The sequence below is a fragment of the Leptonychotes weddellii genome, chromosome 13, assembly GCF_054177405.1.
Source record: "Leptonychotes weddellii isolate Sample4059 chromosome 13, ASM5417740v2, whole genome shotgun sequence".
In the NCBI taxonomy this organism is placed as follows: domain Eukaryota; kingdom Metazoa; phylum Chordata; class Mammalia; order Carnivora; family Phocidae; genus Leptonychotes; species Leptonychotes weddellii.
The window spans coordinates 11,684,367-11,710,111 of NC_138381.1; the positions used below are offsets into that span (position 1 = coordinate 11,684,367).

At 38.9% G+C, this 25,745-nt stretch overlaps 1 protein-coding gene across 2 annotated transcripts in view; it reads right to left on the reverse strand.

Moving 5' to 3' along the window:
• Nucleotides 1-25,502, reverse strand: part of SERPINB10 (serpin family B member 10) — a 31,508-nt gene extending 6,006 nt beyond the window's left edge. Inside the window, exons 1-8 of one of the 2 annotated variants that reach the window (XM_006747345.3) lie at nt 25,409-25,502; nt 21,562-21,738; nt 19,407-19,472; nt 18,808-18,945; nt 16,788-16,905; nt 9,655-9,797; nt 6,466-6,621; nt 3,916-4,841 (exon numbers count right to left, since the gene is read on the reverse strand). In XM_006747345.3, coding sequence (XP_006747408.1) covers nt 4,437-4,841; nt 6,466-6,621; nt 9,655-9,797; nt 16,788-16,905; nt 18,808-18,945; nt 19,407-19,472; nt 21,562-21,729 — 1,194 coding nt within the window. In that variant the 5' untranslated portion in view covers nt 21,730-21,738; nt 25,409-25,502 and the 3' untranslated portion in view covers nt 3,916-4,436. Of the gene's footprint in view, nt 1-3,915; nt 4,842-6,465; nt 6,622-9,654; nt 9,798-16,787; nt 16,906-18,807; nt 18,946-19,406; nt 19,473-21,561; nt 21,739-25,408 lie in introns of those variants that run through there. The other variant, XM_081801058.1, reaches the window with a different exon arrangement.
• Between the last annotated feature and the right edge of the window lie 243 nt (nt 25,503-25,745).

The following is a 25,745-nucleotide window of genomic DNA, read 5'->3' on the forward strand; positions in this document are numbered from 1 at the left end:
TGGGGAGGGTTTGTGCTATGGTGAGCGCTGTGAATTGTGCAAGACTGTTGAATCACAGATCTGTACCTCTGAAACAAATAATACATTATATGTTAAAAAAAAAAAGAAGATAGCAGGAGGGGAAAAATGAAGGGGGGGAAATCAGAGGGGGAGACGAACCATGAGAGACTATGGACTCTGAGAAACAAACTGAGGGTTCTAGAGAGGAGGGGGGTGGGGGGATGGGTTAGCCTGGTGATGGGTGTTAAAGAGGGCATGTACTGAATGGAACACTGGGTGTTATGCACAAACAATGAACACGGAACACTACATCAAAAACTAATGATGTAATGTATGGTGATTAACATAACATAATAAAATAAAAATTTAAAAGAAAAGAAAAGCCCTTACTTTAGGAAGAGCAGAGTAGGTACAGAGGAATCTGAATGAGAACAAGAGGTAAGTTAAAAGGCCCCATTAGTCTGAAAGTCTGTAAATGCAATAGAGGAATCCTGGGAGGGAAATAGGTGAGCTCTGTGGGGAGCAGTACTCCTCTGCTCGGACATCTTTTCTAACTATTCACAAAATTAACATTTTACCAGTCAGACATCCTAACATATTCACAATGAGTCATCTGAAAACAATCACAAAAGTTCAGTACATTTGAGTAAACATATTTGATTCCATATGTCAAAAAGGTACCATAAAATTAAAAGATGAATGACAAGGGGCGCCTGGGTGGCTCAGTTGGTTAAGCGTCTGCCTTCGGCTCAGGTCATGATCCTGGAGTCCCGGGATCGAGTCCCGCATCGGGCTCCCTGCTCAGCGGGGAGTCTGCTTCTCCCTCTCCCTCTGCTGCTCCCCCTGCTTGTGTTCCCTCTCTCACTGTGTCTTTCTCTGTCAAATAAATAAATAAAATCTTAAAAAAAAAAAGATGAATGACAAGAAAATATTTGAAAAAAATCTTTAAATGTCACTTAAATAGCTCGAGAAAAGTTGATTTAAAAAACCGACCGCAGTAGAAACATGTGCAAAGGGCATTAGCAAATTTGCAACAAAGAAAAGCAATGGGTATTGTACACCTGAAACTAATGTAACAGAGTGTGTCAACTATACTCACATTTTAAAATTAACAGTTTAAAAAAGGAAATTAAAAGAAAAGCAATGGCTAATCATTATATGAAAAAGTGTTAACCTCAAAGAAAAATAATAAATATTTTTTGAGTATATACTATGTGCTAGATCCCATACCAGAACTTCTCTTGCAAGACTTCATTTAATCTGGACAACTGTGTGAAGTGGGTGCTGCAAATATCTAGGAAAAGCATTGAACCTTAGTTCTTTAGGTTTCTGGTCCCCAACGTTGCACTGCTATAAGGAACAGAGGATTGGAAACCAGGTCTGTGTGACCCTGAAGTTCGCTGTTTTAATCCCTATGCCACACCATGGCCTCCCCAAAAGAAAGAAGTGGTGGAGAGCACATTAAAGTTATCATTTTAAAACATAAAATTTGCAAGTATAAAGACTATGGGTCTCCGATGCTGGTAAGGTAAGATGGGCATGACTTCTTATTCTCCATAAGCAATGCTGTAAATTGGGTGCCACTTACTTCCAGAACTGTGTTGAAAAGAAAAGAGAGAAGAGGAGAGGGGAGGGGAGGGGAGGAGAGGAGAGGAGAGGGGAGAGGAGAGAAGAAGAGAAGAGAAGAGAAGAGAAGAGGGGGGGAGAGGAGAGGAGAGGAGAGGAGAAGAGAAGAGAGGAGAGGAGAGGAGAGGAGAAGAGAAGAGAAGAAAAGAAAGATGGGTGGAATAAGAAATAAGAAAAGAAGTTGCCATGAAATCAAAAATTACATTTCAAGGAATTTCACTGAGAGTATAACATAAACATGGATTAAATATTATGTGGAATGATGACCACCTCATCTTTTATTTCGTGTGCCCAGAGAAAATCAACAAATGCCCAACAACAGAGAACAGGTCAGATTCTATCACACCCATGATAGGAAACTAATGTAAATATTAGTAGAACAAGACAATATTGCCACGGGAGCATGGGCTATTAAGCGTAAATTAGGAATAAAGTTACATGTGAGCTATAATCTATAGATAGATTCGAAGGAAATAAATTCTGTACATCACGAGTTTCTGAACGACAGGTAATGTTTATGTTATTTATGTTTTTTTCTGAGGGTTTTTAAAATTTTTCCTTTTATGAAATTAATGTGCACACACTTAGCTGAAAAATCAGATAATGCTTGAGGAGATACTTGAAAAGGACGGGTTCCTATCCACTCCTTCCACCTCCCCAGAAGCAGTCACTCTTTCTCCTCGTATCTGCCTCCAAATTTCCAAATAACATGGCTATATTAACATTTTTGACCTAACAATTCTAGACATTATCTATTGCCTTCCTAATTTAGGGGCTGAGGATTCGGTCTTCTCACACCCACTCACACTATCGCACTTGCCCTAGGTGTTAACTTGATTACAACTAAATAATATTCGTTACTGAGTTAACAAGTGTACTATGGGAATGCATTCATTTTTTCTTCTACTACTGTTTTTCCTTATGTTCCTACTGCCTTCTTCCCCATTTCTTCAGTTTCCTGTGTGCTGATGGCAAATGTGCCCCCAAGTGTTCTACAGACCAGGCAAACCTTTCAATATTCTTTCGCATGAGCTCTCCCATATGAGAAACCCATCAATCCCATTTTTCCTCTCCTAGTCTGCCACCCTGCTGGTAAAGGCAAGGTTCTTTAAAGTTTGTGGGGTTTTCCTTCCCACAGTGTAATTTCACAAGCAGGGAACAACTACTGTTAACACCTACTGGTACACCTTAGTTAACAGGCAGTTTATTATTTGTCAATCGAGTAAAAATAATTTTTTTCTAGAACGTTAAAGCACACTGCTTAAACAGCAAATAAGTTATTTTTTTTCTTAAATGTTTAGGCATTGATTACACAACCTGTCAGAGTTTTTAAAAGCTTTAAACACCTTTAAGGGCAAACTTACAAAGTTCACAAACACACCTTTGCAAACATTTGAATTTCCGTAAGTCCAGTACATCAAGACTTACAAGTCTAGTGAATTAGACTCTCCTAAGACTCAAGCCTCTTAAAAAAAATACACAAAATAGAACAGTGATTGTAAGACTTCTCTTACTAATCTCATTCTTACTCATCTGAAGTTTCTAGTATCATCCTTTTTCCTTTCTTGTTTGTTTGAAAAGTATTGTGTTTAACGCTTCTGTTTGTCAGTCTCTAAGAGTATTACAGTGGTCTTCTTTTATAATATTTAAGAACTTATAATTTACTAGAACACAGACACAAAGGATTTGTTTCACTGCTAGCTAGTGTGAGATATTATGAATGGAGGCAAAATGTTTCATAGAGATGTGATAAAATGTTACATATATTACAATTTCTATCTTTGGAGCTAAGACATAGATATGATAAAATGTCATATATATTACAATTTCCTATCTTTGGAGCTAAGGCATTTTTTTTTTATCCTACAATACTGAGCCAAGATTCAATACAGAAAACACATTTTCTTATACTCATTTATACACTGTTCATGTCAGATCTAGTCTTTCCTTTTATTAGATGAATATCAAAAAATAACCTAGAGTATATAATCAATCTCTGAAATTAGAATAACAGGGGCACTTGGGTCACTCAAGCAATTAAGCATCTGCCTTTGGCTCAGGTCATAATCTCAGGGTCTTGTGATGGAGCCCAGTGTCCATAGTCTTGGTGCTCCCTGCTCAGTGGGGAGTCTGCTTCTCCCTCTCCCTTTTCCCCTCCCCCGCTCATGCTTGCTCGTGCTCTCTCTCAAATAAATAAATAAAATCTTTTTCAAAAAAGAAATTTGTTCTTCTACTTGATAAGATTTTTAAAAGCAGGGGTGTTAGTATGACTACACTTTTACATAATAATTATTTTTAATAAAATGTTTATTTTTGAAAAGTTTTAGATTCACAGAAAAGTTGCAAAGATAATCCAGGGAATTCTGTATACTCCTAACACCTTTTCCCCAGCGCTAACATCTAACATTACCTTTATACATTTGTTCAAACTAAGAATCCATACATCACCTTTGTAAAGATTTTTCTTCACTCAGTGCGGCATGTGAAATATAAGCGACAATGATAATACAGTGACCAAGTAGTTCAACAATTGTAAGGCATTCAATTGAATAACATAATACATCTGAAATGTAAATAAAAGTCACATTAAGACAAAATGTTAAGTGATAAAAATAAAATTTGCCATTCTCTCTAGCTAGGTAGATATGATAAAGTCACTAGAATGCATTATTTCAAGGTTTATTTGCTAACATTCAAATGTGAAAAAGATACAAGCTGCAAACTGGTTTTTATTATAATTGTGTTTTTCCATCTTTTGGTGCACTTTTCACACCAGAAGATGGTCTTGTTTGATGAGAGAGATACATGGTCTAGGGGGAGCAGAATCTCCCGTAAAAGAGAATGCTCCCAGTTTTGTTGTGCCTGATGAAGAAGAGGAATGGGTGGTTTGCATTAAATTCAATGGAGGGGAGTTGAGTTCGAAAGCTCACCTCACTCCCAGTACCAGCTGCAGCCTCTGTACCTTGTTCATTTATTTCTACAAAAGACTTGTGGAAAACATTGGACAGAAATAACTTTCTGTCCATAGACATTCCTGAGAAATCAGCTCTGCTCTGGTTAAAGGCATCGCTCATCCCCATATTGCTCAGGGTTGACTTGAGATCGTAAGTCTCTTCCAGCCTGAACTTGGGGAGCTGCACCTGCGCCTGATACAATTCCATCATGTCTGCGCTGGTCCACTCACTCAGCTTCTCATAGGTGATGGCCTTTTCCAGCTGCAGGTGTGGAACGAGGAGGAGAGAGTCAGTAATTCCAGAGTGGAGTGAGAAATAGTGGTGGGGTGAGACCTCAAGATATTACATACATGAATTACCATCACTCCCATTACCCAGGGTAACAAAGCACACACATTTGGAAATTCTTTGTGTCATGAGATTCCTCACACTGTTGCCCTACAGAATCTTTGTTTTGGACCTGAGTAGTTGCCAGGATACAGGAGAATTAGACCTTGATTCAAAATGGCATAGTTCTATGCCAACGTGCAAAACATCAACTACACACGGAAATGAGTCAACATAAATATGCATTTAGGTGCTGTCTACACAAAAGCATAAACTTTAGAATAAATTATGTGCCGGGGTCCAAAAAGTATCTGTTATATTCACATGGGACACAGCTCTTTGAAAACAAAATCTGAGATAAAATAAAATGTCTATATAATCACAACAATATGAAATTAGTAACTATAAGCTATGCCAAGAAAAAAGCGAAGGAAAAGTAAAGAAAGGAAAATCTCCAAATCTTAAGGGTAATGCCTATTTTTTAGTATAGTTTTTGAGAATATTTTTCTCCTGTTTATATTTTAAATTATCTAAATAATAAATATATGTGGATGTATACACCCATATGCATAAGTATATATGAGAAAAAATGTGCTTGATTTTTTTAAAATAAATGTTTGTTTCAAGACGCATGCTTTTGCTACTTTGAGAGTTTTCTAGACCCAAGTATTGCTGTCAATGACATACTTGTAGATGGTGTACATTAGTAATCTGACAATATGTTCAACTCAGGAAACTGCACTTTTAGGAAGAAAGGCTTATCTTATAAGGGTGTGATGCTAATAGTTTAGTGTCCACCATTTGTCTTACTTTCACCATTCTTTCCAGTTTCACAAATTTTATGATACCATTTGGAAATCTCTTCTACATTCTAGCAGGGCTGTGGAAACTTAGAAGTATAAAGAATCTAGAACACATGAAAAATTATACACAGTGCAAAGAAAGCCAGGCCACCCATTGCATGAGAAACTAATGTTCAATTTAAATATACAAATTGCTCAAAAACATGGTGTGACCAAAGTTATATCAGGCTTCATAGAAATTTAGCTGATAAGCAAATAATTGAAGGTAGTACTGATACTTAGTACTGATATAGCCTTTTTCTCCTGAAGACTTTATTTAATTAAAATGGATTTTTTTTTCAAGTTTTGGAAGTCAGAGTCTTGTTTAAAAATGTATATCTCAAGCTAGATTAATGCAAATGATTAAAAAATTAACCTCCAATTAGGTAAGCCCTACCAGAAGGAGAAGAAAGACCTAGACTGAGGTCAGCTCTGTGACTGGCAAAGAATATATGTATCCGTTGCTCCTGTGGCTGTTTGTTTAGCTACCCCATGCTAGAGCCTCTAGATTACTTAAACTTTCTGAGGAATAGTGATACCCAACCTACAGAGTTTTATAAAATTTAAATGATACTGTGAAGGTAAAGTCCTGAGGGCTCAAGGTATGTTGGTTGTCTTCCTCTATAGGAATCAAAGAACAAACAGGGAGACCATGTCTTATGTTTCTCCCCAGAGGAGTAAACACCAGAACCACCTTCGCAGCAGACAGACAGTACCTGATCCAGCCCATCGATATCTTCCGGCAGCAGTATGAGCAGGCTGAGATCACGGCTCTCATAGTAGAGTTGAAGGCCCATGGCTTGTGGCTTTTCAATGTGAAAAACTTGAAGTCTTTCTTTCATGGACATCATTAGCACTGGTTTGCTTGTACTCTATGGGAAGGAAGTAGCAAAATCACTGAGGAAATGTTCCACCCAATCCTTAATTTTGTTTTACCATAATTGGTTCCCAGTAGTCTGGGACACTGGCAAAATTGGTGATTCTCTGCAAAATGCTGACTAAGTTATTCAGATCTTGCTTTCTGAAATAGGTGTTCTACTGGGTAACATTATCAATAAGTGATATGAAGGTTTCTTTTTATAATGCTATCGTGGCAACCTCTATAAATCATAGCAAGCTGGATCCCACTGAACACTTTAAAAAATATCTAATCTTAGGCAAACTATGCCAATGTCAATGATTCAGAAACTGAATAAGGTGTATTTCACATGCAAACATTTGAGAAAGTATTTTAGTATCATAAACACTGACATTTACTACGAGAATAAAAAGACAATAGGCTAGGAGGAAATACTTGCAAAACACATATCTGATAAAGGACCGGTATCAAAATATATAAAGAACTTTTAAAAACTCAATGATAATAAAAGAACCCAATTTTAAAAATGGGTAAAAGATATGATACCTCGCCAAAGGAAGACATGCAGCATATGAAGAGATGCTCAATCATACGTCATTAGGGAATTGCAAATTAGAACAATGAGATAGCACTACAGACCTTTTAGCGTGGCTGAAAGTCCAAAACACTGACAATATCAACTGCTGACAAAGGTGTGGAGAAACAGGAACTATTGTTCCCTGACCATGGGAATGCAAAGTGGAAGCCACTTCCAGAGACAGTTTGGCAGGTTCTTACAAAGCTAAACATAGTATTACCATATGATCCAGCAAGTGTGCTTCTGAGTATTTACCAGAATGAGTTAAAAACTTATGTCCACACAAAATCTTGCACATAGATATTTATAGCACCTTTATTCCTAATTGCCAAAAATTGGAAGCAGCCAAGATGTCCTTCAATAGGTGAATGGCTAAACAAACTGCAATACGTCCAGATAATGGAATATTATTCAACAGTAAAGTAAAATGATCTATCAAGCCAGGGAAAGACAGGGAGAAAGCTTAAATCTATTGCCTATTGCTTAGTGGAAGAAGCCCGTCTGAAAAGTCTACCTACTATATAATTCCAACTCCACGACGTTCCAGAAAAAGCAAAACAATAGAGACAGTAAAAAGATCAGTGGTTGCCAGGTATTTAGGAGGAGGGATGAATGGGTGGAGTACAGGGCATTTTTTTAGGGCAGTTAAACTATTCCGTATGATACCGGAATGGCGGATACATAACTATGCGTTAGTCAAAGCCCGTAGAACTATACAAGACCAAAAGTGAACCCTAGTGAACTATAGACTTCAACTAATAAAAATGTATCAATATTGGCTCATTAACTGTAACAAAGGCACCACATTACTGCAAAATGTTAATAATAAGGGAGACTATGTGGGGGGTGATATATGGGAACTCTACTTTCCTCTCATTTTTGCTGCAAACCTAAAAATGCTCTTTAAAAAAGTTTATTTATAGTAAAGCCAATGGTAATACAAAAACAAAACCCTGCAATTCAGATGTTGTAGACATATGTTACTTATCCATTCTATAGGGAGCTGTTAATCACAAAGTCCCACCCATCTGCTAATGTAGTGGTCATATGACTAGGGCTGTTCATTCAGGATACTTCATGATACAGTGATTTTTCAGGGATGAGCACATGAATGGCACACCACAGAGTCCTCCTTTGGGAGCATTCTGTTAGAGCTAGCAGCAAAGACTATCTACCAGGGTTGTGAACCTCGAAGGCCGACAAGGGGGCAACCATATTCCCTGGTCATATAGAGAAATTGTATCTTCAGTATTAGAGAATGAAGGCAACAACCAGAGGGAGTGGAGGTGGTGGGAGTGGGGGTAGAGAGAGACAGAGAAGTGAGATTATGTCTTGAGACTCCCTGGACATCTCAGTTCCTCTTAGTTACGTAATGAATGCTAATATAATTCCCATTTTACTGGCCCATTTTGGAATGCTATTTTATCACTTGCAACTGAAAATTCCTTGTGGATATACTAGGCCAGGTAACTCTCCAGCTCATTTCTGGTTAGCCTATTCGATTATATGTTTGGTCCTTTCCCCATTTTTATCCCACTGATTGAGAACTGCCTATTGCACACATCCACACGATTACTGTGGGTGGTAATCATCCTACTGTACCACCCACCTACTGTGGTAGGTCCTTGGCAGCACTATTTATGTGAGAAGAGCCACCGCAGGACTAAACAGCTTTAACAAATGTTGGCCAATCAATTCCTTTCCTAGGAATTTAAAATGAGATCTATTACACTGGTCTCTAAAACAGAGGCAGTGTTGTGAGTAGCCATGTTCTGCCAGTGTGAACTGGGAAGAAGAGGAAGTTAGACTTCAGCCTGAGGGAAGAACGGTGGGAGAAACAGAGTTGAAAAGATAAAGACTGAATCTTGACTACATTTGAATCCTTGTTTCCACTCAAGTTCCAAGACCCAGCCACATTCCAGCCCTTAGATTCTAGGGGATCTGTCACCTTATATTAGTCTCCCTTCTTGCTGTAGAGGGTTCCTATCACAAAAACAAGTGTGTTGTGTCCTAACACAAAGAGAAAACAATGGAAGAGATGAGATTTTAAATGTGTATTTCTTTCACTTATGGAAGGATAAGAATTTGGTAGAAGAGTATTGATCTAGTAGAACAAGAACAGAACTAATAGTGAAGAGTTGGGGGTTACAGTTCTGGTAGATTTCTAACTTAGGCATGGCTCCAGTCACTTTGACAGCTGGAAAATAAATATAATAACTACCTTATCTATTCTACCATAGTCGTAGGGGGGACTAAGTGATAAAATATGTGAATAGTCTATTTTCAGAGAAGAAACAATGAAAGAGGAATTCCCAGGTGGGATGGACCTGGCTTTTAGCTCAGCCATCCCTGCCCTGGTAATAGCCAGACTTTCCAGGAACATATATTCAGAAAGAAGAATGAATTTCAAATAGAACCTCCTTTACAATGCCATGTAAAAACCCATGCTGATTATTAAAAGGTTTTTACCTTGTTTATTCTGAAAGGCTTTTCTGTGGTGTTTTGGACTAAAAACTGATGTTCCCAGATTCCTTTAAAGTAAAGGGCGTTCACCAGAACCATTCTCGTTGCAAAATCCACAGCATCATCAGGTAGGAGATTTTGGATTTTTCCTACAAGAACAAAAGGACAGATTACAAATGGTAGAGTTACATCCTGGAATATGCCACACTTATAAAAATGATAATTATGAAATACTGCTAAGTGATAATGTATCTTATATCCACCAATGATAGTTAGCATTAATAGAATATTACTAACAGGTCCTATTTAAATTTCATCTACTGTTCCAATAAAGTCCTTCTTCTGGACCAGAAATCAATCCAAGATCTCAAAATCTCAAGTTGTGTTTAAGTGTCAATTCATCTTAGAGGCCTTTGAATCTGGGATAGTTCCTCATTCCCTCTTTGGCTTTCATGACTTTGACACTTTGCTCCCTCAATTCTCAGTTCAGATTTGTCTGATATTTCCTCAATTGTATTCCCCCAGAAAGGTATGTTAGGCCCTCACTACCAGTTCCTGTGAATGTGCTCTTATTTGGAAATAGGGTCTCTGCAGATCTAAATCAAGTTAAGATGAGGTCATCGTGGATTAGGGTAGCTCTAATCTAATAACTGATGTCCTTACAAGAGGAGGAAAATTTGAACATAGACACACAGAGAGGACAGGACTATGTGAAAACACAGACATAGGACAGATGTAAAGAAGATTATGGGCCATCAGAGGCAGAGACTGAAGTGTCCATAAGCCAAGGAATGTCAAGGATTGCCAACAACACCAGAAGCAAGGAGGGAGGCATGGAACAGTGCCTTCCCTAGAGCATTTAGAGGAAGTGTGGCCCTGCTCATATCTTGATTTCAGACTCGAAGCCTCTGGAACTGTGGGAGAATACATTTCTATTGTTTGAAACCACCCACTTTGTGGTAATTTGTCATGGCAGCCCTAGGCCACCAATACAACCACAGAAGCATTGTTACGTGCCTCTCAATGAATCATACTAGGAAATAAATTATGTTCCTATTTCCCACCATGGGTGATGTTAACTTTGATGATTTGATTCCCACAGGCTTCTCACTGTAAAATGATGACTTTTCCCTTTGTAATTCATAAGTATCATGTGGGGAGCTACTTGGTGACCACATAAAGTTCCTGTTTCTCATCAAATTTTTGCCCACCAATTTTAGCATTCATTGATGATCTTGCTTGAAGCAATGTTGACTGTAGTGTTTGCCAAATGGTGATTTTCAATTTCCACTATTCCTTCTACATTTATGAACTGGAATTCTACTATGAGGAAGAATTTTCCCATCTCTTCCTTTCATTTAAGTATTCAATAATTTATATCAGTATAGACTCATGGATATTTGTTTACCCTGTGGGTTATAATTTATTACTATCATTATCTATTTTGCTGCTCAAATTGTCCCAAATTTGGTTATTGGAAACCTCCTCAAGTTGGCCCCTATGTCCTTCTGACATGTTCTCAAATATTTTGAGCATTTCTCTACTTTCTGGTACCAAAATGTATCCTAAGGTTTATCTGGTGCTTTCCATGTCCCAGCCCTAGAATTGGCATTTCTTCTTCTAGGAACCCTGGTTATTTTTATTTTTTTTTTTTGAAGGATGGCTTTTAGAAATCAAGATGTGGATGTTAGCTATGCACATTATTACTGGTGTGTCATTGCTCAGCAGAGAAAGCTAGAAAATACATGTATTATACACACATCTGTAAATATTTCCAATATCTATCTAATTCTCTGTCTGCTTATATATTAAAGATGAGGAAGTCATATTGGTATCTCCTATTCCAATCCAGCACCATGAGGTTCATGCTCACCTCTGCTTTTCCTTATTGTCAATTCCTTTCTCTGTCAGTGAAAAACCTGGCCCTTATTATTTCCAATGTATTTACTTATTTGCTCAGTCCTAGAATATACATAAAATAGTTTCAGAATGGCTAACCCATTCTCCTATGAAAAGCAAATTTGATAACTTTGTGTACAGTTTTCTTTTTAAAGCCTTAGAGTATATAATTAAAATATTGTTTTTCTAGAACAAATATTTGTTGAAAAGGATAATTCTGAAACAGGAATGTAAACCAAGAAAAGTTGCTACTGAAAGACATTTTGAAGAGAAAATACAGATGGATTAGACTGAGAGGTGAAACCACAACGTGTACACACACACACACCAGAGGACTGTTGAGCAAGTCCAAGTGTTATCCAGGGAGTTGGAACCTCAAAGGCCATGACAATGGAGCTCGTTTGGAAATGGGGAGTGTCAATGGGATTGAGGGAATTATTCCATTTACAGCAATTATTCTTAGCCCTGACTATCAATTAGAATCACCTGAGGATTTAGAAATACTGATGCCTGAGCCTCACTCTGAGAGATATGAATTAATTCATCTGGGGTTGGACTTGGGAATTAGTAAACTTAGCTTCATGTGTAGCAAGGACTGAGAGCCACTGGTTTGGAGTCATTTGGTCTAATGGTCTTTTTTTTTTTTTAAGGCTTTACTTATTTAGGGCGCCTGGGTGGCTCAGTTGGTTAAGCGACTGCCTTCCGCTCAGGTCATGATCCTGGAGTCCCGGGATCGAGTCCCGTATCGGGCTCCTTGCTCGGCAGGGAGTCTGCTTCTCCCTCTGACCCTCCTCCCTCTCGTGCTCTCTGTCTCTCATTCTCTCTGTCTCAAATAAATAAATAAAATCTTTAAAAAAAAAAAAAGACTTTATTTATTTATTTGACAGAGACAGAGATAGTGAGAGCAGGAGCACAAGCAGCCGGAGTGGGAGAGGGAGAGCAGGCCTCCTGCCAAGCAGGGAGCCCGATGCGGGACTCGATCCCAGAACCCTGGGATCATGACCTGAGCCGAAGGCAGCTACTCAACCGACTGAGCCACCCAGGCGTCCCTCTAATGGTCTTTATACCCCCCTGTGGGCCAACAATGGGTAGCAAATATGTCCGCTTGCAGGTTATTGCATTGAGCAAGGACACTCATGCCACAGTGGGGTCAGGACACAGTGGGGTAATAAACACACATAATAAAACTTTTTAAAAATAATTAAGAACAACTACAGTTAGGTCTATTTAACTTCTCGATTTCCCTTTATTGTTACAAACAAAAAGTAGGTTTGGAAAACAATAGTAGGTAAGTGAACTATAATAAAACAACAATTAAATGAAATCCAGAGCCCTGGCTTTCCATTTCTAGGGGTTTGCTGGTAAACTGGCTCCAGGTAGGGGTGGGGGAGACTCCTGATTTGTAGCCTATTTCTGAGGTGTAAATATTTTCGCCATATTGATTTCAAGCTACCAACACGGAAGTCTCTGAAAGGGGGGTTGGGAAGACATGCGCACGCACAGCCAACCGGCTCCCTGAGCCTGTCTGCATGAGCGCACAGCCCGCCTGCAGTAGTCCTCACCCCATCAGAAGCCGCTGTGCAGCTTTTTAAAAAGTTCTGGGGGCAGCACTTCTAGAGATTCCAGTGGATCTGAGGTATGACTTGGACGTGTCTATTCAAAACAACCCTCCCTCACCTATGAAACAAACATTTTGGTTTTAACAATTAAATTTGAATTTGATTTTAAATGCTGACATCAGAACTTTCTAAATCATTTTAGTATGAGTTTTTGTATCTTATTAAAGACAGTATGTTAAACTTAATTTACAATTTCTTTGATGATTCACCATGGCGAGGCCGTCTACATCATTTTTTTAATCTTTATTTTTGCACAGAAGTTTTATTCTTTAAAAGCTCTGTGTCATTTTTAATCAAGTATTCTATCATTTGATAGAGCTGTATATGCACATAGAGAACATATCGAGGATTGAGTTTTGCACAGACTTATCTCAAGTTGGTTGAGATCCAGATGATTTAAGTTGTGTCGCATTATTCTCTGGGTTCATATGTTTTCAGAGAAACCAGCCTCTTAAACCCACAGCTGTGTTAAGATATGTAAAATATAATTATTTTATAAAGGATGTACAAAGTGTAGTCAAATACAACTTCAAATTAACAGAGCCAAATTCGACCATGATTTTGCTATACTCTTTAGAGCTAAAGTGCCGCCTACTGGCTGGTTCATTGCACACACCCTTGGTAGTTTGAGTTCATGGGAAGGACAGTCTTCGAAGATATTCAGGGTAAGTCCTGCTGAGCGCAGAGTTATTAATGTGACACTAGAGTGCCCAGTGTGCCAAGCACATGATAGATTTTGAGATTACAAACATGTAGACAATAACCTTCCCCAACACTCACTTTTAAGTAGCTTATAGACTATAAAGAAGACAAACCAGAAAAAAATTTGGAACATGTAACTGACACTCTCATTGAGACTTTGACTCTGAATGCTGTATGTCCAAGTAGTCCACATGGCTACTTGAAAGAAGGTCTATTTGAAACCTGAAGGAAAGAAGCTTCTTTTAGGTGGTTCAGATGGAACGTAGTCATGCTGAAGAGTTTCCAGCAACTTCCCTTAAGAATGTGCAGAACTCTGCCTTGACAAAGTCAAAGTTCCTAAATAGCTGATTCATTCTTTACCTTATTTGGTGTTGAATAGCCCTCAAAGAGCCAATATTTGTGTTCAGTACATGAAGAGAAAATACAGAAACGACAGCTTTCTTCCTCTTTAGAAGATTCCACTTCTAAGAAATAGAGCCAGCCTTGCCAGCTGGAGCAATGAAGTCATGGGATGCAGGCAATAGGGGCTTAATAAAAGATTCTGACCGTGCCCTGGGTTAGTTTATTTTGGAGGAACTCTCATTTCACGAGTAGTGTGACAATGGAGGATTTATCCAAGTGTGTCTATCCTTTATTTTGACCCTATAGTAACTATAATCTGAAGTCTACTCTTTCCTCCCTATCTGTAGGGCTCCCCCTTCTCTTCTAGAAAATACAGCAGACACTGGGTCAGAAATTTGAGACCTCAGATTTAGTTCAGCCCCAGACTATTCTTACAGCCACATCTGCCATGTTGAATTTGTGTTGGATATTACAACACACTTTTGCCTTTACAATCCCATTTGGTCCTCCTGCCAACTGAAACCATACAAGTGCTCAGTAAATGCTAGCTAATCTATGATTCTAAAAACAGGCTTGCTTTTGAATGAATCCAAATCAGGTGTAAGTTAAGTAAAATGGTCACTCTTGCCTCACCATGGCTGCTGAGTCACTAGTTCAATGAAAAAGGAACTGAGAATTCAGGGCTGCCAACTTCCTCGGGGCACTTCAGTAAACGTTAATGTTCTGAACAACGACAATTAGCAGGCCTGCTGTGTGTTAGTGATTCAAAGCTGAAACTCACATCAGGCAGCATCATTGCCCTTGGGCTCTTGAGTCTAGTAGGGGAGGCTTCAGCAGTTAACTTCAATAACAGTGCGGTGCAAGTCAAAGTGAACTTTCACACTGAGTGCTGTGTGAGCAAAGAGAGAGGCAGAAATAAACTATTGGGACTTCATCAAGATAAAAAGCTTCTGCACTGCAAAGGAAACAATCAACAGAACTAAAAGGCAGCCTATGGAATGGGAGAAGATGCAAATGACATATCTGATAAAGGGTTAGTATCCAAAATAAATAAAAAACTTACAAAACTCAACATCCCCAAAATGAATAATCCACTTAAGAAATGGGCAGAAGCCATGAATAGACATTTTTCCAAAGAAGACATCCACATGGCCAACAGACACATGAGAAGATGCTCAACATCACTGATCATCAGGGAAATGCAAATCAAAACTACAATGAGATATGACCTCACAACTGTTAGAATGGCTAAAATCAACAACACAAGAAGCAACAGGTGCTGGCGAGGATGCGGAGAAAGGGGAACCCTCTTGCACTCTTAGTGGGAACGCAAACTGGTGCAGCCACTCTGGAAAACAGTATGGAGGTTCCTCGAAAAGTTAAAAATAGAAGTACCCTACCACCCAGCAATTGTACTAGTAGATATTTACCCAAAGGTAAATACAGAGAACACACTGAGGGTCACCAGAGGGTAGGTGAGCAGGGGGATGGGCTAAACAAGTGATGAGGATTGAGGGGACTTGTGATGAGCACCGGGTTGAATCAGTAAATTTTAGTGTTGAATCACTAAATTTTAACCTGAAACTAATATTACACTATATGTTAATTGGAATTTAAATAAAAAAATTAAAATAAAAAAATTTTAAAAGAAATAGAACACTCAACTTTTAGGTGAGTGTGTGGCTACGTAACTACAAACTGCATCTTATAGATCATTATTACAGCAAGTCCAGGTGACCAACTATCCTGGTTTGCCTGGGACCAAGAGGCCTTCAGGTGGAAAATCCAGGCAAGTCCCAAGTAAATCACGACAGGTGTGTCCCTGGAGCCTAAAGCACACCATGTAGCTGAGTTTGGGATATGGGTGCAATTGATGTGTGAAACTTTCAGGTCATCTCTTTAAATGCAAAGAGGCTTTCTCTTCCCCATTTTCTGGTGACTTTAAAATGACACATGCAAGAATCATCTTAGACTTAAATACGAAAACCATGTTTTGAGGGTGGCGGAGCTGGCCCACCAGTCTGGGTCTCTGGATTGCCTCAGCAAACAGAATGCTTATCTGCCTTATGACTATTATGTGAAAAAAATAAACTTCTACCCTATTGTTAAGCCACTGTATTCCAGGTCTCTCTGCTACGGCAGCTTAGCCCCCTACTCTCATACCTGACCTGATTTTGAAAATTACTTAAGATTATATAACACATTTAATGCCATAATTTTGTTATTAATTACTAGCTATTTTTCTTTGGAAATCACAAATGTAGCAGTATTTCAACTTTTCCTTTTGCACTTTCCTGCTTTTTTCCCCTGGGCTCCTCTTTAGAATTATTGGGATATAAGAATTTTCTTGTCCACTTAGTAAAGTGGGTATCTTGACTTGTATGTTTTAGATAAGACTTATTGGGAAAGCTGTGGATCTGTAAATCATCAGCATGAATAGAAAGAAATGTTCTGAATATTTAGAAGGTGTCCATAGTTCTAGTTAAGAAATACACATACTTACATACAACGCAAATTCAAAAAAATACAGCCATGCTTGGAGAAGACACTCTGCTGAGAACCTTGGTGAAAGCTTACCCTCAGTCTGACTTTCAACCCAAGAGTTGATCTCCTTTCGGATTTGTCCAGAAGCTCCCACAAAGTTAACAGACTGCGGTTCTGCACCAAAGTATGTTTTCGTGTCTTCTAAATATTTCTGGAAGATAGAGGTAAAAATCTCCTTTTGTAGGGTGTCCAAAACTGAGAAATCAAGTCTATCGATGGACAGTTGCAAACCCCCACCCCGTTGCCCCCTTCTGTCTTTTTCATACTCCCATTTTGGTCGAAAATGAAACACTCCCCTCTTTAAAGTTAACTGGGCACAGACTAGCCGTGCAGAAGTCCAAGTGTGGAGGAAGGCCTGTCTCCCACAGTTCTGGGGCTCCCACACCCTCCCCTATTTTTTTTAAGTAGGCTCTACACCCAGCGTGGAGCCCACCATGGGGCTTGAACTCACAACCCTGAGACCAAGACTCAGACACTGAATGGACTGAGCCACCCAAACACCCCTACTCTCTCCTATGTTTATTCATGCCTGTGAAATGGGGCTGGAATGAAAAGGGAGAGAACTCTAGGAGTCCCAGGACTGTCTCCAGTGACTAAGATGTGTTGGCAGTTGCACTTGGCTTTCTCCAGCAGAGCTGGAACCAAAGTGAAGCCTGTGGGTCCAGGAGACACCTGCTGTGGACTCTAAGCACCCAAGAACCTGTGGAGGGCCCCTGAGGAGAGCTATACGCTGCCCTGAAAACTGATTGCTAAGCATGGCTGTCTGAGGGAAGAAAGCTGGCCTCGTCCTGCAGCCCTTTGATGTCCCTCCTGGTGGCAGTCATCAGAAGTGGGCTTGTGAGGGCACCTGCCGTCCTCAGGACAGCTGTCGTACTCCTTCAGTTTATTACTTGCTGGAGGAATTGTGTGCAGTAAAACGTGGTGAGTTAATTCAGCCTCCAGGCAGTGGTTTGAAGACTAGGAAGTCTAAGCTCTGTAGAAATTATATCCAGTGAAAAAGGAAGGCTTAAAGATTCATCAGGCACCATTCCCTGGGTTGACTCATGGGTTCTGATCAACCTCTCCGAGCACAGCCAGGGCTTCTCAGGGCTTGTGGACATTTTAAAAGATGTCTCATTTTGTACCTCTGTGTCCTTCTCATCTCTAAGTGCCCGCCCCACTCAAATACCTCCTACTTCCGGACCAAACCCAAATGCACAAGACTACCAGTGATAGAAATGTCTTTAAGGCCTCATTTGGATGCTTTTCTGCCTTTAGTCATAGCCAAGCCCAAGTCCTGAACTCCCCGAATTCACTGGCTATGGGCAGGGACAGCACTGCTTGATAACATAAGATAGCGTTATCTTTTCTATGGCTGTCCCTCTACCCTATCCAATTTCCTTGCTCTTTGCCCACTGGGCACTTGGGTCCTCCTGCTCTCTTATGACATGAGATGTGATGGACTAATGGGAAAGTCGATGCTTGGCTTGGTTCAGGGTGGACCACTCTGAGGAGCCCTTGAATCTGAACTGAGGACGAAAGCATGGTCTGCATTGTGGGGTCTTAGCCATCCGAGAAGGGGAGAAGGTGATATTATCCCATGTTAAGGGTCTTTCCTAAAGTCTCTAAAGTCATGCTGTGAGATGACTCGTCTGATCCCAAAGTCAGGTTTGCTCTTGAGTACAAGTCTCCAGCTGCACTCGCAGGACCAGCTCTGCCCCCTGCTCCTGCACGTTGACCCTACTGAGTTACTCTGCATCTTCTGCTCCATTCCCCGTGAAACAAATGCTAACCCAGAGACTACGCAAACCACATTTCTGTACCTGTTTACCGGCTGAGGTGGACCCCTTTATTCTGAGCATAAAGATCTGATCACTAGGTCTGGCTTGAGACCCATTATTGGTTTCCTTTACTAGACACCTATTGGTGGTCTAAATGATTGTTTACCAGAAATGCTGACCCCATACATGAACATTGTCCCTGGGATCTCTAGAGAAATGTACAAAGAGTTTACTGATTGGTCTCACATGCCTCTTTCTTTCCCATCAGCTTAACACGACATGTTTGCACTTACAGTATGAAATGGGTAGGTTTTCTCTCCATATATCCTGTTGGCTGTTTTAAGTATGTAAGCCTTGCTGGGATTGTTGATTTCTGAGATAAGTGTCTGGAAGTGAGAGTGTATTTCTTCAACCTTGCCCAAACTGAATTCCTTTGAAAGAAAAGGGATTAGTCAAACAGTCAAATAAAAACACTGAACAAGAACTAGCTATAAATGAACAACCTATATCTCAATGAAATGATTTGGTGTACTGCAAACAAAAGCTGAAATCAATTGCATGGTAGACAAAAAATGTTTTCTTTAATGTTAGCAGCGCAAGAATCTACAAGTTGTTAGGGCATCGTTTTCTTCACATTTAGTTTGTAAAGGCAAGAACAAGTTTGAAGGTGGGGCAGTTTTGAAGGGGAAGGAAAAGATGGAGAGAGATAAAGGGAAAGAATACGACCCTTCCAAAAAGCATACACATTTTTGTATTTTGAAAAATTTTCTATAGTTTGATGATATTTTTTCTCAGAGACGTTCCCTATCAAAGTTTGCTTAAATCAGCCACTAAAATACATATACTGCAAGTGTTTTCTCCTTATCAAATGTGTATTCAAAATAAGACATACCGTCTTTCTTTTCTTCTCACTTTCAGGACAAGATTTGATGTGCTGGTCTCTGCTAAACTGAAGCACCTGTCATTTCAATAAAAGGCAATATGTGAACATACTTTGTGAAGTCGTAACCATCTGAAATACTCATCAGCAAATACAAGTCAGTTGTTCACTTCACTACAGAGCATATAATTAATTACCAGAGGGGTTCTGATTTCACTTAAATGATGTGTTAACTGGATGGATGGAGTAAGTTGACAGCAACCTTTAAATAAATTTTTTAAGTTCCTGTTTAAGTAGCTGGTCTCTTTATTCTTATACTCTTTATAGGACATTTGAGATGATGTTGGGAAGATCCTTAGAGGTAAAAATCTCTTGTATTCCATGTATTATTTTTTTTATCTACGGTTGTTTTGAAAACTAGGTGTTTAATTGAGAGCATCATTTAGACGATTTAAGCATAAGCCACTATTGCTCCAATTATCTATAAAATTCAGGGATTTTAGTTGTTTATTCTAGTTAAGTGTTTCACGTCTCATTGTCTACCCCACTTGACAGTTATAGACACATTCTTTGTGTTCACCCCAGCATTTCATTTGGAAGTTAACAAGAAGGATGTGGACATGCTTGCTTCCCCTGAATTGTGCAACAGTAGAAAATGAGGTGATAATCCCATCTCCCACAGCCTGGACCCACCTGACAATGAGGAATAAAGTCTGGTTTACCAAAGCTTGTGCTGACTGACACCCAGTGACAGACAGGGGTACATGAGCAACTCAGTCTCCATTGCATAGTGTTGCTATTGATATGTAAATAGCATTTAAATAAAGCAAGGGCAAGGAACACACAGCAATATATTTATATGAAATGGACCCAAGTTGGAATCCATCTAAGATTGTCTATCACATTAACAGTTAAGCCTTTTATAATTAACCAGTTATTAACTAGGGGTGAACCAGGATTTTGTTGTTGTTTGAAACTATACAATATCTTGTGAACTAAAAGAATAAGGGTGACATCCTAGGCCCAAGCTGATAAATTCTGCCTATTTCATTCAGAACTACTGGCTGTGCTGTTTTCTGTATTTTGCCCAAAGGGCACCACCTTGAGTGGAAATTCTATCACTTGGCCTTTTGATTATTGCATGATTTAGGGCTGGATTTACTCTTTTCTATTTCTATTTTAAAACAGACACACATATATTTATATGTGTGCACACATGCACACATACACACATGACTTTTTAGACTATAATTTTGCTATCTATGGTTCTACTTTCGCGTGCACGTGGGCGTGTGCACACACACGCACAATGCTTTGAAGATGCTTACAGCAAATCAATAATTGCTTATACAGTACTATTGTTTTGTTATTTTAATGCTTTCAATGGGTTCTTTACATTCATCCAGACAGCCAGAGATTGAACACAGAAACAACACAGAAAGCACAAAGAACAGGATTCACTTGATTTTTCTATTTGTGTCTTCAAGAAAATCCTTCTGAGATTGGAAAGACGATGACTAATTATTATTTAAAGTATGAGCCTTTCAAAAACGATATGATATCACTCATACATGGAATTTAAGAAGCAAAACAAATGAACAAAGAAAAACGAGGCAAGGGAAAAAGCGGACTCTTGACTAGAGAGAACAAAGAGAGGGTAGCCAGAAGGGCGGTGGGTGGAGGGATGGGGGAAATAGATGAAGGGGATTAAGAGCTCACTTATCATGATGAGCTCTGAGGAAATCACAGAAGTGTTGAATCATTGTATTGTACACCTGAAACTAATATAACACTGTATGTTAACTTCACTGGAATTAAAATTTAAAAATAAAATGAAGTATGAGCCAATACGTCTTGAGATGTATTAATAATCAAACTAAATTTTTTTTTGGTGCTGAACCAAACTCGATAACCTTATCTTCTCTCCATTTGATCTTGCTAGGGAACATGGGCTCTTAGGTGGTTTTTTAAGCAGCGATTTTTCCAGTTGATTCTCTTTCCCAGACGTCTTTTTACGGCCTAAAAAAATGTTTAAGTGTATTTTTTGTTTTGAAGGATATGGCTGTAAAATGTAAGCTATGCAGACTTCAGGAAGCAAATGATACTAACAGTTAAAGAGAGCCCTCTGTTTAAAGGTCACAGAAGAGGCTTGACCTCTCCCGCTCACCTGGGCCATCTGGGAGGCCGTGGTACCTCCGGTGCCCAAATACACCATAGCCAACGAGGTCGAGATGCCCCAGGGAGAAAAGAAAATATTTTTGCCCTCAGCCGATTCAGCCAGCTTTTTGCTGAAGTCCAAGGCAAATTGGTTGATTGATTTGGCTAGAGGGTCCATTGGGAAAACCTAAGAAAAATAAAGCAGAGATGGAAACTTGTTAATAATCCTTTCCACTTATTTTACTTTTGGCTGATACAACTATCTTCTTTAATCACCCCTTCTTGAAATGACCAAAATTTATATTATCTAATCCGATTTTATAGCATATATGTAATGTATATATTTCCATTCATCCTTATATGTGTACCTATTCATAACAGCCAAATAGACTGTGGGAAAATTCCACACCAACATTATTAGTTTACATATTAGAAAACTGAAGTCCAGAGAGTTTAAGGAAATTGCTCAGATTTTAGTGATAAGGCACAGCAGAGAACAATTGGGTGATAGTCAGTTGGCAGCTCCTTGTTGAGAAAATCACAATAAACATGGCAGTGGAACCAGGTCTCGTCAAGGTCAGCCCTGTGCTTCTCAATGCACTGCTGAGTTTATACAGTAGATGAGAAATCACTAGACATTTTTTCAAGAAACGTTGTGCTTTTTCTCACTTATCTATCACCCATATTTTTGTACTTTTTAACCTTATTTATTCATTCATGCCTTTAGCTATGATATTCTTTGTTCCTGGAATGCTTTGATCCTCCTTTACTCTATTGAAATCCAATTCTGTGCAAGTTTCTGTTTTTCTTTAGGAGCTTTTCCTGATCTCTTATGTGCAGAGGAGTAAGTCCCACAATATCATTTTTGCCCCCTATTTACATTTATCCCACTGCTAGTTCTGTCTTCATATGCTTATATCTTTCCAACTCCAGGGTAAGTTTCTTGATAGTAAAATTTTCTGTATCTCCAACAACACCTCGTTCAGGACTTTACACAAAATGGATGCTTATAAATACTTGTTTATTGCTTTTTTACAATGTTCATTGTTTGGGCTCCAGCTGCCATTTTTTATTTACTTAAACTTAAAACCATACACAATTTAGTGGGAAATGCTCATAGAGAAGTAGGGAAGTCAAGGTTCTTTGCCCTTATTCTCACTCACTTGGGACCCTCTGAAACTGGTCTTCTTGAACAAAAAAACTCAGTTTTACTCATTTAAAAAAAATTATATTCAACCTCTAAATTTCACCTCTAATTACCCAACATTTTCAGTCTTTTAAGAAATAACTACTTCAATAGAAGAAAGAAATAACTACTATCAAAGAAATCAAAGAAGTAACTACTATCAAAGAAATAACTACTTTAATCTGATGTCCTTTTATCACCAAATAATCTCTCAGACTGGTTAAATGATTAAAAATAAATCAACTTCCTAGACCTAGAATTTCCCATTAGTGCCAATGTTGTATAGAACTTCATCTTATACTGATATCACCTGGCCCTCAGAGCTTTAGAAAGGTCAGGAGTTCTCTCTAGTCAAATAGTTGAATCAAGGGAGAGGCATGTTTAGGCCAAGTTTTGGTTTCTTTCTTTTTTAAGATTTTATTTATGTATTCATGAGAGACAGAAAGAGAGAGGCAGAGGCAGAGGGAGAAGCAGGCTCCCCGCTGAGCAGGAAGCCTGATGCCAGACTCCATCCCAGGGTCCCGGGATCATGACCTGAGCCGAAGGCAGACGCTTAACCATCTGAGCCACCCAGGCACCCCCAAGTTTTGGTTTCATTATGAATTGGATTAACAGTGATCCTGCTGAAATCCCTCCTAACCATAGGCTTGCACTTAGTCAAAGACCTTCCCCTTTTAAGTCCTGCTTCAGTTGTAGTTACTGCCTATTGCTGAAGATGATGATAATCCTAGGCTAATATTATTTGACTAAAGAAAAAACAACTCTAGTTTTGTAGTAAGTCTACACCCTCACAAAATGTTCGAAACTTGCCAGTATGTATTTTTTCTTGATAGATCCAGTGCCATCTTGGAAATAACCTCCTTAATCTCTTTACAGCTATATTCATTCAAATGATGCTTGTTTACTGCTTATATATTAAACTTTATCTCTTTAGAATTCATGAATTACATTCATATGGAAAATGCCTGGTTCCTCAAAACCATACTAACCATGAAGGGAGGAGAAAGTAATATCTTAGGGCCTGAGATTTTTATCTTTCTACCTATGGTTTATGGTTATTCTAGAGTTTAATTACTTATAACAAATTCCTGAAAACAAGAGTTTTATCTAATGGAAGAGCTAATTACTTGTGGAAAGTTAATATCCAGTTATCTTCAGCTTCATTGTCTTGTTAATATCATCATTAATATATGAGGTATTGCCCAGAACATAAAAGAACAATTCCTGCCATTTTTTTTTTTTTTTACAAAAAATGTTAAGAAGTGCTAACCCATTGGTAAAATTTAATCCAAGAGTGAAAAGTGCTTTCTGAAGGATGCAGAATTTTAGGATGATGTTTTACAGGAAATAATTTATCCATACAAGAGTTAGACAATGCTTTTTTTCAGAGAAGATTATAAATGTCTAGATCAGAAACCTACTATGCCATTTTCAGAATAAATTGTACTTTGCAGTTCTCAGGAGTTACAGATGTGTCAGTTTATATATATATATATATATATATATATACATATATATATATATATACGTAATACTACAAATATATATATATGTAAAATATGTAAAATTTCAATCTCTCAAGGGCTTAGGGGAAAAACTGGAGAACTATGAAAGTAATAAAAGGATACTGTCATTCATCAAAATGTCACATCATAGACACACATAGTCCCAAAGAAGCTTGGAGTCCCCTCTAGTCCAATTGCCTTGTTTTATCTACTAGGAAACTAAGGCCCAGAGAGTTTAAATGTGCTGCCCAATGTGCACAGCTAGCTACGAGCGAAGTTATCACTGCAATCATATTCTCCGGACTCTGAATACAATCGCCTTTGTCATTGCATCTCATTATCTTCAAGATTTTAATGGTAAAATGGAGGGATTGGGTGAGGAAAGAAGGTGAACAGGAGGAGGAAGAAAGGAGGGAGGATGGTATGGAGGAGGAGGAAGTGGGAAGGAACCTCACCCCGTTTTCCATAAAAAGATACCCAAGGCTCCATGACTATCATACTAATGATAGTGCCTACTTCTTGGAGCTGCGTCTACCAGAGGATGACATCTCCCCTCAGCACTTCTATACTTACCCAAAGCCATTTTCTGAGGTAAGCAATAGTTTGGGGTGTTTTACAATGAGCACATAGTGGAAGGCTGGGGCTTAGGCTACTCGATGGAAGAGAAGAAACCTAACAGCCCATGGAGTGGTGGCCACGTTGGGTGGGGACAGCAGAAGAGAGCCGAACCATTAATTCCACACATTAATGATGGGGATCAGATTCATATTCCCAAGCCCGCTCTTCTGAAGGGTCAGAAGGGGGTGGCCTCAATTATTCAGAGAATATTCTATTTCTCTTTGCCTATGTTGACAGATACAGAGGTGGCCAATCTAGAAATGTGGCTGGAGGAGATGCCATTCACAACTTCACAATTCCTGGTAAAACCATTTCTCTAGCTCCCTTTAAATGAATGCTCTCTCTCCCCCTTTGCCCTCTTTCCCATACGAACTTTGAACCAGCTTGGGGTTAAATCTGTCTGACTTGTACAGAATTCTTGGGGAGATGAAGCTCTACCTATTATTTCTGTCTTTGGGAGCTCTTGATCATTTGTTATTCAGCTAGACACTTCAATAAAGAAGGAAAGCATAAATAAACATTTTTAAACAAAAAAATGTTTACGATACCTTATTTTCTTCTGCTGGAGCAGAATTGGCAACCGGTTCCTTTAATAAGAGATTGTGGCTGAGTTAAGTAACTTTTAACTGTAGGAATCATCTTTAAAAACTCTAGCACCTCCCTTTTCTCGGCCCCACCCTCTGATTCACTTTTACAAGCCCATGCACTCTTCCTTTCATGTTTCGCTTGGCCAGGAGCTCAAATCAAAAGACAGAGATCAACAATTTTTTTTGCCTGAATGACTTAATTACCCACACTTTCCATGTCTGTCTACAGGTAGAAACCTGAGCTCTGACACATTCTAACAATTCACACTTTCCTTGCTTACTCTTCTGTAGTCTGCCA